Source organism: Perna viridis, chromosome 6 (genome assembly GCF_037379345.1).
Source record: "Perna viridis isolate PV_CMFRI_1.1 ecotype Kerala chromosome 6, ASM3737934v1, whole genome shotgun sequence".
NCBI lineage: Eukaryota > Metazoa > Mollusca > Bivalvia > Mytilida > Mytilidae > Perna > Perna viridis.
In genome coordinates, this window is record NC_142450.1 from 350,985 (window position 1) to 369,212 (window position 18,228).

Genomic DNA, 18,228 nt, shown 5'->3' on the forward strand with positions numbered 1-18,228 from the left:
GATGTTCTGTTGGAATATTTATTTCCTTTGCTTATTTGTGGGTCACAATAATGAATCAAAACTAAAAAAACAGTGTAATGACATGTGTAAATGGGAGATAACTCTTAAATTGGCATGAAATTACCTTGGTGGTTCTAATAAAACTTTTCTGATATCAGGTTTATTGGCAGATATTGGTGTTTTTTATTCTCATTTAATAGATTCAGATCCATTCTCATTTCATTACAAGTAGATCTGTCAAATCTCAGCTGCTGTTGAATGTATTCTTCATCATTATAGCTTTCTTCCTGTCAAAAATGAGAAAGTGTTTCAGGGGAGATAACTCACTTCTTTTTCTGTAATTAACAGATCTAGGCTATTGAACATATGTAGTTTAATGACATGATTATATAAACATTACATCAGATAGATACTTTAACTTTCATCATAAAAACTGAAAGAATAAACATTGCAAGCCAGGAAATGGCTTGATGATGTAAAAATAATGCATTTTTCAGGATTTGTGCTGCTAAGCACGATTTTATTGATCCATGAAATAGTTGATTCAGAAGTGAATAACTTCTATTTGTGCAGTCTTTTTATCATAATTTTCTAACTAATGTCCCATATCAATGAAAGTTCTTAGCGCTGAATAAATTTAAAATAGTTGGGTAAAATAGCCTGGGTTCAATTTTAACACCATACATCCATTTTAATTAATATTTACATTGAAACCATAACTTAACCAGTCAGGGTTTATATCCCTACTCTTTATTTAACATGAGCTCTTAGATTTACCAATAAAAATCTACTAAACCAATTTTTTTAAACCAAGTACTATTTCATTCTGTTGTATGTTGTATGTACTTTCAGGAGTTATTGTCTCTTTAAGCATTGGCTCTCCTGGGGTATCTGTGCCCATCAGGAGTTATTGTCCTCTTTAAGCATTGGCTTTGCTGGGGTTATCTGTGCCAGTCAGGAGTTATCCTCCTCTAAGCATTGGCTCTGCTGGGTTATCTGTGCCAATCAGGAGTTATCCTCCTCTTTAAGCATTGGCTCTCCTGGGGTATCTGTGCCCATCATTTTTGTCCTCTTCAAGTGTTGGCTCTGCTGGGTTATCTTTGCCAATCAGGAGTTATCCTTCTCTTTAAGCATTGGCTCTGCTTGGGTTATCTGTGCCAATCAGGAGTTATCCTCCTCTATAAGCATTGGCTCTGCTGGGATATCTGTGCCTATCTTTTTGTCCTCTTCAAGTGTTGGCTCTGCTGGGTTATCTGTGCCAATCAGGAGTTATCCTCCTCTTTAAGCATTGGCTCTGCTGGGGTATCTGTGCCCATCATTTTTGTCCTCTTCAAGTGTTGGCTCTGCTGGGTTATCTGTGCCAGTCAGGAGTTATCCTTCTCTTTAAGCATTGGCTCTGCTGGGGTATCTGTGCCAATCAGGAGTTATCCTCCTCTTTAAGCATTGCCTTTGCTGAGTTATCTGTGCCAATCAGGCATTATTGTCCTCTTTAAGGATTGGCTTTGCTTGGGTATCTGTTCCCATCAGGCATTATTGTCATCTTTAAGGATTGGCTTTGCTGGGTTAACTGTTCCCATCAGGCGTTATTGTCTCCTTTAAGCATTGGCTTTGCTGAGGTATCTGTCCCCATCAGGCATTATTGTCCTCTTTAAGCATTGGCTGTGCTGGGGTATCTGTTCCCATCAGGAGTTATTGTCCTCTTTAAGGATTGGCTTTGCTGGGGTATCTGTTCCCATCAGGAGTTATTGTCCTCTTTAAGGATTGGCTTTGCTGGGGTATCTGTTCCTATCAGGTGTTATTGTCCTCTTTAAGGATTGGCTTTGCTGGGGTATCTGTTCCCATTAGGAGTTATTGTCCTCTTTAAGCATTGGCTTTGACGAGTTATCTGTGCCAATCAGGAGTTATTGTCCTCTTTAAGGATTGGATCTGCTGGGGTATCAGTTCCCATCAGGCATTATTGTCCTCTTTAAGGATTGGCTCTGCTGGGTTATCTGTGCCAATTTACTATAACATTATAGTTACCAACTTGACTGGTTTTTTTAAGAGAAATTTAGTATGAGGACACACTCTAGTAGATATTGTCTCCCATGTTTATATCTATGTACAATGAAACCTATTTACTTTAATTTTCTTTAATTTTTAGAACTTACAGACTGACTTGCAGGAACACAATGGCAGCTTAGATTACATTAATAAAACTGGTAAGAATCTAATAGGCAAGGCAGCTTCAGAAGACAAGGCAACAAAACTTAAAACTGACCTTGATGATCTTAATACTAGATGGAGCCAGGTTTCTGTGGTTATTGAAGAGAGGCTTGACAAAATCGAGAAGGCCATTGGTCAGTTAAAAAAATATAAAGTAAGTTCTGTTGGATTCACTTGAAATGATTTAACAAAGTAATTTGTGTGTGTGTGTGTTTTCAGTTCAAAAATGATTTAATGGTAAACTGCATCAATAGTCCCTTGTAAAAGAAGAGAACTACAATATTGTATATTCTGATTTTTTTTTCATGATAGAAAGGTATTTTAATAATTAGTATCATGAAAATGTTTCCATATAGAAATGCTAATCCTCTCAATGTTGCTAATATTTAACTCAAAGTACCAAATTCAAACATAATGTGTAATCTCTGGATGTTCAATGATTTATTAGACAGGTGCACTGTATACATAGTACTTTTCAACATATATTCATATACATACTATATCAAAAGAAATTTTGTAAGGCATTCAGATAATTGTGAACAGGAGCAGTGAACAAATATTTTAAAGATATACAGCAGTATTATGCTGTTTGTTTTTCTTTCTTGCTAACCTTGGTACACACCCTCTTTGAACATAGACTGATTGATAAAGGGAGATAACTGTTATTGACATGTTTGTAATATCCATCCCATCTTTTTTTTTTTGGAACAAAGTAAGCAACAAAGATCAGTAGTTTCCTTGAAGATATTTAACTGTGTATTGTCAATGTTTGTTTTGCACCTTATCAATTTATCTTGACTATATATCAAAGAACCACCTTCTCTTGATTTCATTTCCAATACTTTCAAAGACCTTAACTTTTTTGGTAATTATGGGTTCTTATATGTTTGTAAACGATTTAAAATTGATGCATATATTGACTGTTAGCGTTTTTACATGAGTTTCAATTAGGTTATGTTCAAATTGATGCTAAAGAGTTCTGTTAGAGTTAATGAGTAAAATTCAGTAAATGCTGAGTTTAAACTTGGTTAAATAATCAAATGTTAACATGTACTTTTACAATAATGATTAAGTTGTATAGAAACTAACTGATTAATTTTATTATAAATAAGTTTTATTGAGAAAATATATGTTATTTTTGTGTGTGTAAGAATTTAAAATTTGAAACGGACTCCTTCAAAGTCAATTACTTACTTAATAATAGTGTATATAATTATATTAAATTGCACAAACAGCAATATAACTTCATTAAACAATTATTCTGCAGATAAATTAGTAAAACTATACTGTAATACTGCTAATCACTATTATTTTCACAATAAAAAAAATGTGAAGAAAAAAATTTGTGTGCGCTTTATTTTGGATTTTTTATTAGTTTATCCTTACATATGCTCACCTTCAAAATTCTGCAGATTTGATACTCTAAAAAATAAGAAATAAGTAATATGCACCAACATTCCTTCAATCTGCACAGTGTAATAATGATATTTATATTGGAGGTTTAAATACAGTATGTGGTTGGTGTTATGTGTGGGTTTATTCAGGATTTATACAAAGTTAAAACAGTTCCGTTTTCGTCTTTTTAACAGAGCAAATTGAAAATTGAATTACTGATTTTCAGACTGAAATTCTTCATTAGGTCTCAGTATCGTATTAATTTTCCCATAGACTTCTATAGTGAAGTGCATATTTTTAGGATTTTTTAAAAAATATGTAAATTGATTCAATAAAACTTTCACTTATGTAGCATTTCTAAGGACATGTGGAAAAATAATTTCCCGCAAAGAAAATAGGGTCAGTCCACGAAGATCGGACAGAAAAGTAGTCTCGAACTATAAATAGCCATTTTCCCTACTTTCACTTTCGTTTTGCACTCACCAAACCAACCTTTTCAGTGGAACATTTTTATGATATTATGTTAGATTTTCTTTTAAAAAAGTTCTTCATCTTACAGTGTGATGTTTGCTCTATTTTATAAGTCATTGTTCATATCTTTTGACAAAATATTAGTTTGTAGAGAGGCAAAAAGAAAATGCACTATATTTTTATAGCATCCATGTTTTGACGTACACCTGCTCAGGGATATGCAATACGATACTGGTACCTATTACTAATAAACATTTCAATATAATCATAAAATTTGTTGTTTTTCTGCTAGAGTATTCATTTTCATACTGAAAATTCAGAACATCATTGCCCTGCTATAAACATGAGTTTTCTATTAAAATTTTTATATAGGTACCCTATTCCAGGCATGAGACTAATATCTCAGTGTTAGCCAGAAAATATTACTTTTGATAAAAAGCTGCTGCATTAGTCAAGCTAAGCAAATTTGGGGTTTATTCTGACATGGTAGATACATGAGCTGTACTATGAGTTCCAAATCATTATTTAATCCCCACTTGTGAGTTCCATATATGGAAATATTAATATCCGAACCTCCTTTTTTGTCTTTAACTCAAGGGAGCCTCTTGTTTAAAGTAAAGTATAATGACCGGTACAACCAACTGTTTTAAACTATAGATATGGTCATTTCAATTATAATAAATCCAGAAAAAATTATACCAATATCATAGTTTTAAAAAAATACAGCTTTTCATATGCAGAAAATACAGATTTTAAGCCATTTTGGTACCCCAGGCAGATACAAATGGACCTCAATGTGACAGGAAAAGGACTTTTTCTTTAAAACAGATAGCTATGATGCAAGAAATATAGTTTACTGGTATAAATATTATAATAACAATTGTCTGCTTTAGATACTTTTTGAAAAAATTCAGTTTTTATATGAAAAAACACCATTATTTTTCTTGCCGCAATAGAATCTGTCCATTTGAACCACTAAAAAAAGTCCACTAAAAAATTGGCTGTTGACTTTTGTGACATTTCTGTGTTTAAATCAACCACACAGTTATATGGCAACTCATTTTAGCTATTTATTTGAAAGAAAAACAAAAAATAAAAAAAATATTCATTTTTTCATATATAAGAGGCAATGTATGGAAAATGACTATTTTCAAGTCCTAACCACATACTTAAAATGTGTTGTAACTTGAAAACTATCCTTTATGCAGGAGTATTATTTGCTTTAGGTTACATGAATATAGATATGCTCATCATAAACAGTCAAGATAATAATTTTATTGAACTGATATTATACAAATTCATGAAAACAAAATGCATTTCCAAATTTGGTAAAGATTAACCATAAATGCAAAAAACCAGAGCTACCATAAAAAATCAGGTTCAAAAGTTGGCTAATTCATCTTAAAAGTGTTACCTGCATTGGGGTACTACTTTTTCAGCTGGTAAAGACCACTTGCTGAATATCCAACTTCACTTGAAAAACTGGCTTACTAGGTCTCAGTATCGTATTAATTTTCCCATAGACTTCTATAGTGAAGTGCATATTTTTAGGATTTTTTAAAAAATATGTAAATTGATTCAATAAAACTTTCACTTATGTAGCATTTCTAAGGACATGTGAAAAAATAATTTCCCGCAAAGAAAATAGGGTCAGTCCACGAAGATCGGACAGAAAAGTAGTCTCGAACTATAAATAGCCATTTTCCCTACTTTCACTTTCGTTTTGCACTCACCAAACCAACCTTTTCAGTGGAACATTTTTATGATATTATGTTAGATTTTCTTTTAAAAAAGTTCTTCATCTTACAGTGTGATGTTTGCTCTATTTTATAAGTCATTGTTCATATCTTTTGACAAAATATTAGTTTGTAGAGAGGCAAATAGAAAATGCACTATATTTTTATAGCATCCATGTTTTGACGTACACCTGCTCAGGGATATGCAATACGATACTGGTACCATTAGGTTTAAATATTTCACTTGTTACACTGTCTGTTTGTTTAGTGAATTGTAGTATGGGTGTAAAACAAGTATTTAAACATGAAAAACATAACACAGTTTTTATAAATGATTTTCACTTTCCTTTTGAATTTAATGGATATTAAGGTTAATTTGTCAATTTTTGGACATTTAAGTTAGATATGTTGACAATTGTTCTAACTTTGAGTAAACATTGATGTTAAAAGTTTGCTTTTATACATTTTGGTGTCAAAAGCAGGGAGATTAGGATAGAAAAATGTCAATTCTAGTATACAAGTAAATATTATATAAACCTCTGCATATCCTAACAGTAATGAAAAACAAGGGAAAGTAAGCCATTAAACTTTAACTGTCATGTTGGGCATTAGGTATATATATATATTTCTGTTCTAGTTTTGATAAATGATAAAAAAACAACAAAAAACAAAACAAAAAAATTCTTACATTTCATGTTGTTTTTTTTTTTCTTGTTAACAATTGTTTTAATTTCTGAAAAAGCTGAATGATATTTTTGAATCAGGAATGATATAATTTGAACTGTTATAGAATGGTGTGTTCAAATAATAACTGCACTAATACACAATTTTTTTGAAAGTGTTAATTCACAGCCCCCCTTTTCTACTACTATTAGTAGCTTTAATACATGTTTGAAGTTATATGGTAGGAAAACATTTCAACAAAAGGTTATTTTTGAGGCAATAAAGATTGGTTCTTATCAAATCAGTATGACACACCTGAATTACTTTGTTTACAATTTATGAATGAAGTGATTAAAAAAAAAACTTAAGTTCTATAAATAAACTAACTTCCTGTGGAAGAGTCAAATATAAATGCTGGGGAAGACAGGTGCTTAACCTACTTTCACTTTACATTATAGACCATTGATTTTATGTCACAAATTGTCATGATGCTGCATCTAAGTTAAATAATGCTTACTCTGTATTCACAGAGTCAGACTGCAGGTTTGAATCAATGGATCGAAGAAATGGATGTGTTTTTACATGCTGAGGACCCCAACAATGGTGACCTACCAACTCTAACAGCACAGTTAAATGAAAGCAATGTAAGAGTTTTATGATAGTAGTTTATGATATAGAAAGTTCATGTTTACATAGTCTGCTTGCTAATTGGCCTTGATAAGAGTTTTTTTCACATTTGCTCAATAGTTTATAAAGGTAGGATACTTGTCAATTCTTGATTGCATTTTTCATTTTACATGTATATTGCACATGCTGCACCCAGTCATTAGAGTGACACATTGCATATGTATGCACATACATTTATATATTAATGGTCATGTGTTTTGTTATAGGTTATAATGTGGAGTATTTGCACATGCTGTAAATGGCTCTTTTGAAAACCCTATGCCCTCATTGAAACACAATCATTGTTTAATTGTATATAAAGATATATATACATGTGTATATGCATGTGTGTGTACAAACCCTTTTGAATTTAAAAAATGAAAATCCCTGCTGGGTCACACTTCTCAGTTGCCTGCTGGGTCACACTTCTCAGTAGCCTTCTGGGTCACACTTCTCATTAGCCTACTGGGTCACACTTCTCAGTAACCTGCTGGGTCACCCTTCTCAGTAGCCTGCTGGGTCACACTTCTCAGTAGCCTGCTGGAATTGATTTGAAAGTTCATGGGAGAGCTTTAATAACATTTTATTTGAGGCTTCAGCATGATTGATTGTTAGTGACCATTGCTTGATTGATTGTTAGTGAAAATTGCTAAGTGCTCTTTTCATTGTTCCTATGTACAATGACATATTTTAGAGATAACAGGGACCTGTGGCCCTTTTCACAAAAAATCGTAAAAGAAAAATTAGTCGTGAGTTATGACATCACAATACTTTTATTTACTATGACGTCATAACTTACAACTAATTTTACACTTACAATTTTTTGTGAAAAGGACCACTGCATGTGTGTCCTACTGACTTCATGTTTAATTATTGTTCAAGATACATGTAACAAATTTTTAAAAAAATGAAGCAGGCTAGCTCCTATATAGATAACAAAAAATGCTGACTGATTTTGTTACTCAAACAGTTTAAGCTTTATAATTCTGTTAATTGTTAGTAAGTTAACCATTTGATAATGAGGACCTTCTTGCATAATATTTTAATCATGGTGAAATCTTCAAAGCAGTTTAATTATCAAATAATCTCTGCACTTGACATGCCTGAGAATAGTTAACAGTATTTGAAGATTGTCAATTATTGTAAATTATATGTAGTCTTCAATGACTAAATGATTCATAATTGTATTGAAGGAATGTATTTTACAGCAAAAAGTTGTTTGTTATGAAGGTTGTAGCAGGTTTACAGAGAATAGCCATTGTGCAAAGTTAGGATCACATTAAACATTGACAAAATAACTGAGTTAATTGATTTCAAGGATTCAGGTAGCTTCAGTTGACACATGCTTTTCTGTTTAACTTGAGTGCCACAATGTAACAGAGAGACTCAGTTACAGCTTATTTCTGTCGGTCTGTCCATCCATCTGTCAGTCCATATGTCCATCCATTCATCTGTCTGTCCGTCTGTCTGTCCATAAGTCCACCCATTCATCTGTCGTGCCGTTTGTCCATAAGTTGGTCCTTTGTCTGTCCATCTGTCCATAAGTCTGTCCATTCATCTGCCAGTGATTAGTTCTTTGTTGGCTTCTTTGAGTTTAGTGATACAGATTTCACTGAATCTGTAAGTTTTGATTTTATACCACTTATACTTGCTTATCTCATGCCATATCAACTCTTATTCTGTGTTATTTTTGCAAAGCAATGTTAGTTATTGCAGTCTTTTTCCCTAATTCATGAAAATCTATTTTTTTTTGGATTGGAATATTGAAATTTACCTTTTTCAACATTTTCTATCTGAATGAAGTATAAAGTTTTCAATGTACCCATTAATAAACTAAATTCTAAGGTTAGACTTATGGAGGCTGACACATATTTGTTATAGAAATTGAACCCTCATTCATAACAGTGTTCTATGGAATAAATTTCATCATCATTATATCTGTATATTCAGGAAATGTCTAATGTTCAAGTATAGAGTAAGGCAATAGACAAGCCTTAAATTAAATGTTTTCTTGAAGGCCGTAAACTAAGCTTGTGTGGTAATCTGAGATTAAGTAATTCTATAGTAAAAGACAAGATCCAGTGAGGATTAAATGTGGAATAGTTTGCAGATTTAAAAAATGGTTTTTAATCTTCTATGACTCACTGTTCACTTTTGTATTCACTTTAGGTACACGTTGTCTATAAGCTTGTTACTGTATGTTCACTTTAGGTACACATTGTCTATAAGCTTGTTACTGTGTATTCACTTTAGGTACACGTTGTCTGTAAGCTTGTTACAGTGTATTCACGTTAGGTACACGTTGTCTATAAGCTTGTTACTGTATGTTCACTTTAGGTACACATTGTCTATAAGCTTGTTACTGTGTATTCACTTTAGGTACACGTTGTCTGTAAGCTTGTTACAGTGTATTCACGTTAGGTACACGTTGTCTATAAGCTTGTTACAGTGTATTCACGTTAGGTACACGTTGTCTATAAGCTTGTTACAGTGTATTCACGTTAGGTACACGTTGTCTATAAGCTTGTTACAGTGTATTCACTTTAGGTACACGTGGTCTATAAGCTTGTTACTGTGTATTCACTTTAGGTACACGTGGTCTATAAGCTTGTTACTGTGTATTCACTTTAGGTACACGTTGTCTGTAAGCTTGTTACAGTGTATTCACGTTAGGTACACGTTGTCTATAAGCTTGTTACTGTGTATTCACTTTAGGTACACATTGTCTATAAACTTGTTACAGTGTATTCACATTAGGTACACTTTGTCTATAAGCTTGTTACAGTGTATTCACTTTAGGTACACGTGGTCTATAAGGGTGTTACTGTGTATTCACTTTAGGTACACATGGTCTATAAGCTTGTTACTGTGTATTTACTTTAGGTACACGTCTATAAGCTTGTTACTGTGTATTAAAGGGCATGAAGGCAAAAAGAAATACATTGAGAATGTAGTAGACTGTTACACACTACGTATATAAGAGCAGTTACATAATGGATATCAGTCTAAGTTCATAATAATGTACCTTTTCTGTATTGAAGTCAGTGTAATTAATGTGGCTTGTATTTTTTTATACCCTCCACTTATATAATGATAGGGGTGTCTGTCCATCCTTCCATCCTTCAGTCCGTCCACACTTCCTTCCATTACACAGAAGGGAACCCATCTCTTATGCATTTCTCATTCTGCACACCATTGAATAGAATTTAATGAAACTTTCACGGAATCTTCATTACATGTTCCTGTTGTGCACCAACAATTTTAAATTTTGATACAATTTTTTTTTAAATTTTTACTGGCATTTATTGACAAATCTCAACTGACCAATAGAAATGTTCACATTGCCACTGTCATTTTTTAAATGTTGTAATTCAACATTTTTACTGGCCCATGAATTATATTTTTTATTTACATTACAGGGAGTTCAAGAGGACATTAAAACCCTACAACAGAATGTCAATAATATCAATGACCTATGCAAACAACTTCTGGTTGAGGCTGAACCTAATTTCGGAGAACGTCTGCTAAAAGAAGTAAACAATTTGAACGAAAAGTGGGCACAAACAGTTAAACTAGCTATGGAACAAAATAAAAGATTGAAAATGGCTTTAAAAACAAGTGAATCTGTGTTTAATGCAATTAAAGAATTGACAGGATGGCTTGAGCCGATAAAAGATGATATTTCTAATAAGGACTATTCTGTTGGAAATTCAAATGAACTGAGTGTCAAGAGGAAAAAATTCAAGGTCAGTACTGTATGCTATATTTAGATATATTTGTGTAGGATTGCTATTTCCAGTAATACAAGGGCCCTTATTGTATATATAATGTAGAAACTTCAAACTGCAATGGTTCTTTTTGAGCAACCATACTGTATTGATTTGTTGGTGATATACGGTCACTGACAGTATACATCACTTTGGCTCCGCCTACTTTCTTACCCTTGCATGAATTACCTTTTTATTATAGTGTCACTATCTGGGGGCACTACTGGGAAATAAATGCAATGAACACTTAGTATGAAAATTAAACTTTATAAAAAATGATTAGCATTGCAGTTTAAAGACAACAGTATATTTACTAGAAATATTCAAAGACTGAAGTCTTCAAAGTCAGTAATTGTCAAACATTCACTCTCACTGATTTTGGCACACTTTCAACATCCGAAATGGTACAGATGCGACATGCTCTAAAAATCGGGTGCTTCCACTAAAATCTTGGTTCCCTTGATATTAATGCGTATTCTTTCTTAACCAATGACCCAAATGGCTATATATAGATATCGGTGTCCTGATAATATTTATGACCTTTAACGAACTGCTGTGTTTGAATCGGAAACTGGGTAATATTACATAAATTCAATGCTAACCTATCATTATCTTTTATTGTAAACTTCTCGTTCTAATTGAAACTAAAAAAAAAAACACGCATAGGCGTGTGTATGATAAGTTTAAAAAAAGGTACGTTGTAGTGATCATTGGGTCACTTATGATATTGACCAGTGAACCAAATTATGAACCTGATTAAGCAGCTGGCAAGGAATATTCATAAGTATCGGGGCGTGCTAATGTATATGACCTATGTAGTGTTGTAAGGAGCCTCAGTGCCTGAATTGGAAACTGGGTAATGTTGAAAGCTAGCCGATCATGTCATGTTCAAATTTTAATATAGTGAGTCTTAAATGTGATAAAACATGGTTGAGCTATTTGGACTGTTCAGCCTTTTTGAACCACAAAGCAATTCATGATCAGCGCAATAGGTTATGCATCCACAATATAATCAAGCAAATTCTTCTCAATACCAGTCCAAATAAAAAGTTGAGTATCGATCAAATGTGCTATTTTAATTACAGGGTGCAAACCAATAGTCTTTATAAGAAATAATCCTGAAGAGAACCAACCAATTAGAGTTGTTAAAATTGGTAGACAATCACCCAAACGTTTTACATGAAATTCATTTTAAAATGTTTACAGCACTTGAGGGAAGAGGTGTCTTCAAAAGAAGAGGAGGTGACTGCAGTTAATGACAGAGCCAACGAAATGTTGAATGGTGCTCCCTCTGGCTCTCTACAGGAGCTAGCTCGTGCTCTGATGCGACTCAATGCTGTATGGACTGAGGTGTATAAACGAGTAGACCATTACTCACAACTTTTTTTCAACTCTGATACTCAGTGGAAAAAATGGAGAAGTAAGTTTGACAAAAATTCCATTATTGGATTTTCATGTTAAGAGCATGTAAACTCAACTCTCAACTGTATGGCAGGTAATATAATCTGCTAAAAAGATCCAATGATTCCTGTCTTATTACTAAAAAAAAAAGTAACAAACCAAGAAAAGAGGAAAGCAAGTGATACATAATATCCTAAGAACTGAAACTAAATTTACCAACTGTTTCTTCCAAATAAATCTTTTGTAGATATGATGGATGATGAGAAGCGTCATCTAGAGAGTCTAGAAAGGAAGGTCAAAAGGTCAAGGGGATTTAGCTCTGATGCAGAAGACATCTCTGAAGAACTTGATGTAAGAATTGTTTTGTTATTTTGTTATGATGTATTCATCTGCGACAAGAGATTTATTCACTGTGTCATAGTTTTCCTTTCCTCTTTTGTCTACCCTGGACATGACATTTTATAACCAACTTGACAGTTGTTTCTATAAAAGCAGAGGATGCTTACCCTACTGGTACACCTGGACCATGCTCCCAGGTTCTAATGAAGTCTAGATTGCTCATTTACCTTCTTTGTACATGTTATTTTGTGTTCTCGGTTGTGTATGTCTATTTTGCCTATCTAGTTTTTATCTTTGGAATATATTCTTTTGGTTTCTGTTCGAAACTTGGTTCCCTTGATTACTCTTAGACTAAAGGTCCATGTGAACTTGTGCTATCACTTGGCATTCATTGTCATCTGTCTTCCACCCTCTGTTACCTTAAAAAAAAACTCTTACTCTGAAACCACACTTCAAATGAAGATGATTTTTGGGCACCATCTTTTTTAGAGTATCTAGTTGCAAAATTGTATCCAGCATTTTCATAGTCAGAACAAAATGGCTTCCTTATAGCTATGAATAAACATGAGGTGAATTGCTTAACTTTGTCCTTAATTTAAAACCACATTATAGATGAAGATCTCCTTCTTAGATGTGTTGCCCTTGAAACATAACTTATTTTGCGATTTTTAGCCATTATCTTGAAAACTGTAATAGATAGAAAAAACTTTCATTTGATGAAATGTTATTTACTTAAAGCTTACAAATGTCTCCATTACTTCAATGTGGTAAAATGACTCCTTGTTAGAGTTATTGCCCTTGAACAAAAAATATTGATTTTTGCAGTTTTTAGATCTCCTGAAAACTATAATAGGTAGTTAATAGGTAGTAAGAAACTTTCATTAAATGATCCTTTTGATAAGGCCCACAAAAGTCTTCATTGAGTTAAAGTTGTAGGACAACTCCTTGTTAGAGATATTGCCCTTGAAAGGTGAAGAATAAACCAGGGAGTCTGTAGTTTTAAATTCTAATAAAAATAGTTATAACACATTTTTTACAATTTTAAGATGAATGAAGCTAGAATGGTTTTGATATGGCAAAACACCTTTTTTTAAACGAAATGCAAAAATGCAATAAAATTTCTTAACATTGCAGTGACTTAAACATTTACTGTACTTTTTTTTGTGGGTACTATTTTTCATGTTTAAGGAATCAGTTAGTAGAGTCTTGATATTGTGGAAATAACAGCTTTATCATACAAATGAAATTCCTTTTCATTGGGAACCAAACTTTGTGGTTAGTCAAATTAACAAAAACCCTGAAAATTGGTACCTCCACGAAGAATGGTACTTTCACAATATTTCTTTAGTTTTATTTATATAGAGCTGGGAAATGTATTTAACCATGGATCTAGTTTCTATATTTACATTCTCAGATTAAATAGTAATGAAGAAATGTCAAAATAATGCTCTGAAATTATTTTAATAGAAATTGTTTCATTTTTAGCAATGTCAGGTTAAACTGGGGTCAAGAATTTAAAATAAATATTGAATAAGCCTCCTAGGTATACAGAAACTTATCTGATCTGATATATTGTATAATTCAACAACTTTGTTATCTGCAATCCTGTGTAATTCAACATCTGAGTCACCCACAATCCTGTATCATCTGACAGTTGAGGTACTCACAATGCTGCATTGTAATCCGACATCTGTGTTGTCCACTCTCCTGTATTATCTGATATCTGTGCTGTCCACAGTCCTGTATTATCTGACATCTGAGTTCTCCACAATCCTGTATTATCTGACAGTTGAGGTACTCACAACACTGCATTGTAATCTGACATCTGGGTTGCCCACTATCCTGTATTATCTGACATCTGAGTTGTCCACAATCCTGTATTATCTGACATCTGAGTTGTCCACAATTCTGTATTATCTTACAACTGAGTTATCCACAATCCTGTATTATCTGACAACTGAGTTATCCACAATCCTGTATTATCTTACAGCTGAGTTCTCCACAATCGTGTATTATCTGACAACTGAGTTATCCACAATCCTGTATTATCTGACATCTGAGTTGTCCACAATCCTGTATTATCTTACAACTGAGTTATCCACAATCGTGTATTATCTGACAACTGAGTTATCCACAATCCTGTATTATCTTACATCTGAGTTATCCACAATCCTGTATTATCTGACAACTGAGTTGAATATGTTGGATATAACCCCCTTTAGGTGCCCCTGATAGATTGGTATTTTATATACATCAAAATCATTTGGCATTGATATAATTTCCCAGTCATGACGGAGAGGTCACATATGACTGTACTATACCAACATTACAGGGATGGGAAGCTTTTCATACTCAACAAATTCTTATATGTATACTTGTTAAATTGGAAGTTTTAAATGTTTTTAAATTGATTTTGTGCAATGTGAATTGATGCTAATCAGTGTAATTCTAAATGAAATATTTGTAAATGTTGAAGGCTATAGCAAGTTAAATGTAGGTCACAACCAATCAAACCAGAAAGTCTTACCTCAAGGAGTGTACAAACCAGAAAATCTTACCTCAGGGAGTCTAAATTCACTTTGATTTTTTATCACAACTTAAACCAAAGTGCCTTTGATTAATTGTACAAACATCACAGCACAGAAATCTTTTTTCTCTAACTGTAGGACATTGAAGTCAGTTTGCGGGAACATACATTAGAGAAGAAGACTGCACTGAATGAGTTAGGACATGAATTGATGGCTAACTCAATTATGAGTGATTATATCAAAGAGGAATTAGAAAACTATTCTAGTCAGTGGAATACTCTTGATTGCCAGGTAGGGTGCTCAGTGGAATACTCTTGATTGCCAGGTAGGATACTCAGTGGAATACTCTTGATTACCAGGTAGGGTGCTCAGTGGAATACTCTTGATTACCAGGTAGGGTGCTCAGTGGAATACTCTTGATTGCCAGGTAGGATACTCAGTGGAATACTCTTGATTACCAGGTAGGGTGCTCAGTGGAATACTCTTGATTGCCAGGTAGGATGCTCAGTGGAATACTCTTGATTACCAGGTAGGGTGCTCAGTGGAATACTCTTGATTACCAGGTAGGGTGCTCAGTGGAATACTCTTGATTGCCAGGTAGGGTGCTCAGTGGAATACTCTTGATTACCAGGTAGGGTGCTCAGTGGAATACTCTTGATTGCCAGGTAGGATACTCAGTGGAATACTCTTGATTACCAGGTATTTAATGACTTGTTTTATACTACTAGTAAGTTGTAGTTGATATAGATTTAATCATTTTTATAGCTCCTTTTTATACTAGAATATAGTGTGATTGTTGTGTACATATACTTTCTGCTTAAGCATGCTCTTATTTTACAACGTTTATTCTATTTATGTCAAGCAGGAATAGGTACTGCTAATTTTAATTCAGGGCACCAAGTTTAGTTTTAAAATTGGAAGACAAATTTTAGTTCTGGTATTTTTTTATGCAGGAAATGGAAAAATCAGTCAAAAAAGTAAATTCAGTTATCTTTTTTTCAATGCAGGCAAGAGAGAAAATCCACACTTTAGAACAGACAATAAATAGATCTCAGTCAATAGAGAAACAAGTATTAGAAATGTCACGATGGACTTCAGATATCACTGATCTGTTACAGCAGAGGTTAGACGCTGATGTTCTGGCTGGGGATGTTCCAGAGGAATTCCAGGTTTGTAGAATAAGTTCATACTGCTATGTTGATGTTCTTACAGAGTTCCAGGTTCATAAAATAAGTTTATATCACTATGTTGATGTTCTTTGGATTTCCAGTTCTGCAAAATATATTCAAATTACTTTGTTGATGTTATTGAGATATTTCAGGTTCATAGAATATGTTCATGTTGCTATGTTGATGTTCTTGAGATATTCCAGGTTCATAGAATATGTTCATGTTGCTATGTTGATGTTCTTGAGATATTCCAGGTTCATAGAATATGTTCATGTTGCTATGTTGATGTTCTTGAGATATTCCAGGTTCATAGAGTAGGTTCATGTTGTTATGTTGATGTTCTTGAGATATTCCAGGTTCATGTTGCTATGTTGATGTTTTTGAGGAATCCCAATTTTGTAAAATAAATTCATGTTGCTATGTTGATGTTCTTAGGTTGCTAGAATAAGTTCATGTTGCCTTGTGGGTTTTCCTGGGGAATACCAGGTTCATGAGAAATGTTCATATTGCTATGTTGAAAAAGATATTTATGAAGAAAATTTATGGAAAATAAATTGACAGTTTTGAACAGATTTGAATTTCAGTAAAGTGTACTGTAATTGGCTATATAACCTAATATGTTTCTTTTTTAACTCTTTATGCATTGTATAACATAATGCACAGTTTATACACAAATTCACCATATCAATGTTTCATACCAAGAAACATATGTTTTAACATTAAGTTTTTTTTGTTAGCAAACTTCTCTGAATAATTTGTCTCTTTATTTGTAATAATTCAAGCATCACAGGAACTTCTTAATGTATTCAAAAGTTTCAAATATCACTGAAGTCATGTCACTGAAAATAAATCACCGAAGTTAAGTCTTTAAGAATATACGCTGACGTTATTTCACAGAAAATCTATCACTGAAGTTATGTCACAGAAAATCTATTACTGAAGTTATGTCACTGAAAATCTACCACTGAAGTCATATTTCTGAAATTATGTCACTAAAAATCTATCACTGAAGTTATATAACTGAAAATCTATCACTGAAATTATGTCACTGAAAATCTATCACTGAAATTATGTCACTGAAAATCTATTACTGAAATTATGTCACTGAAAATCTATCATTTAAGTTATGTCACTGAAAATCTACCACTGAAGTTATGTTACTGAAATTATGTCACTAAAAATCTGTCACTGAAGTTATATCACTGAAAATCTATCACTGAAATTATGTCACTGAAAATCTATCATTTAAGTTATGTCACTGAAAATCTACCACTGAAGTTATGTTACTGAAATTATGTCACTAAAATCTGTCATTTAAGTTATGTCACTAAAATCTGTCACTGAAGTTATATCACTGAAAATCTGTTACTGAAATTATGTCACTGAAAATCTATCACTGAAATTATGTCACTGAAAATCTATCATTGAAGTTATGTCACTGAAAATCCATCACTTAAGAATGGTCACTTGGACTATACACTAAAGTAATGTCACTGAAAATCCATCACTTAAGAATGGTCACTGAGACTAAACACTAAAGTTATGTCACTGAAAATCCATCACTAAAGATTGGTCACTGAGACTATACACTAAAGTTATGTCAATGAAAATCTATCACTGAAATTATGATATGTTTGATTTTTTAGTCTTTAAAAGAAGAAATCAAACAACAAGAAGATTTATTGAAGGAGTTAGAGAAGACTGCTTCAGAATACAAGTCCCAGGGTAATAAAGATGGCTATGATAGGTTGGAGAACCAACTTACTCTTCTCAATGTAAGTTATCTGTAGATATTGTTTGTGTAATGTTTTTATTGGTCACAACGGCACAATGTACATGTAAGGTGAAAGAGACGGCTTTAGATAAGGTTTACTACATTTATTAGGTT

At 33.0% G+C, this 18,228-nt stretch overlaps 1 protein-coding gene across 11 annotated transcripts in view; it reads left to right on the forward strand.

The window, feature by feature from the left end:
• LOC148613135 (dystrophin-like) overlaps nucleotides 1–18,228 on the forward strand; it is a 236,455-nt gene that overhangs the window by 101,368 nt on the left and 116,859 nt on the right. For all 11 annotated transcript variants that reach the window (XM_088586300.1, XM_088586311.1, XM_088586302.1 and 8 more), the window contains 8 exons: nucleotides 2,144–2,359; nucleotides 7,001–7,114; nucleotides 10,556–10,882; nucleotides 12,110–12,323; nucleotides 12,552–12,655; nucleotides 15,310–15,462; nucleotides 16,179–16,340; nucleotides 17,987–18,115. In XM_088586300.1, coding sequence (XP_088442426.1) covers nucleotides 2,144–2,359; nucleotides 7,001–7,114; nucleotides 10,556–10,882; nucleotides 12,110–12,323; nucleotides 12,552–12,655; nucleotides 15,310–15,462; nucleotides 16,179–16,340; nucleotides 17,987–18,115 — 1,419 coding nt within the window. The remainder of the gene's footprint in view (nucleotides 1–2,143; nucleotides 2,360–7,000; nucleotides 7,115–10,555; nucleotides 10,883–12,109; nucleotides 12,324–12,551; nucleotides 12,656–15,309; nucleotides 15,463–16,178; nucleotides 16,341–17,986; nucleotides 18,116–18,228) is intronic.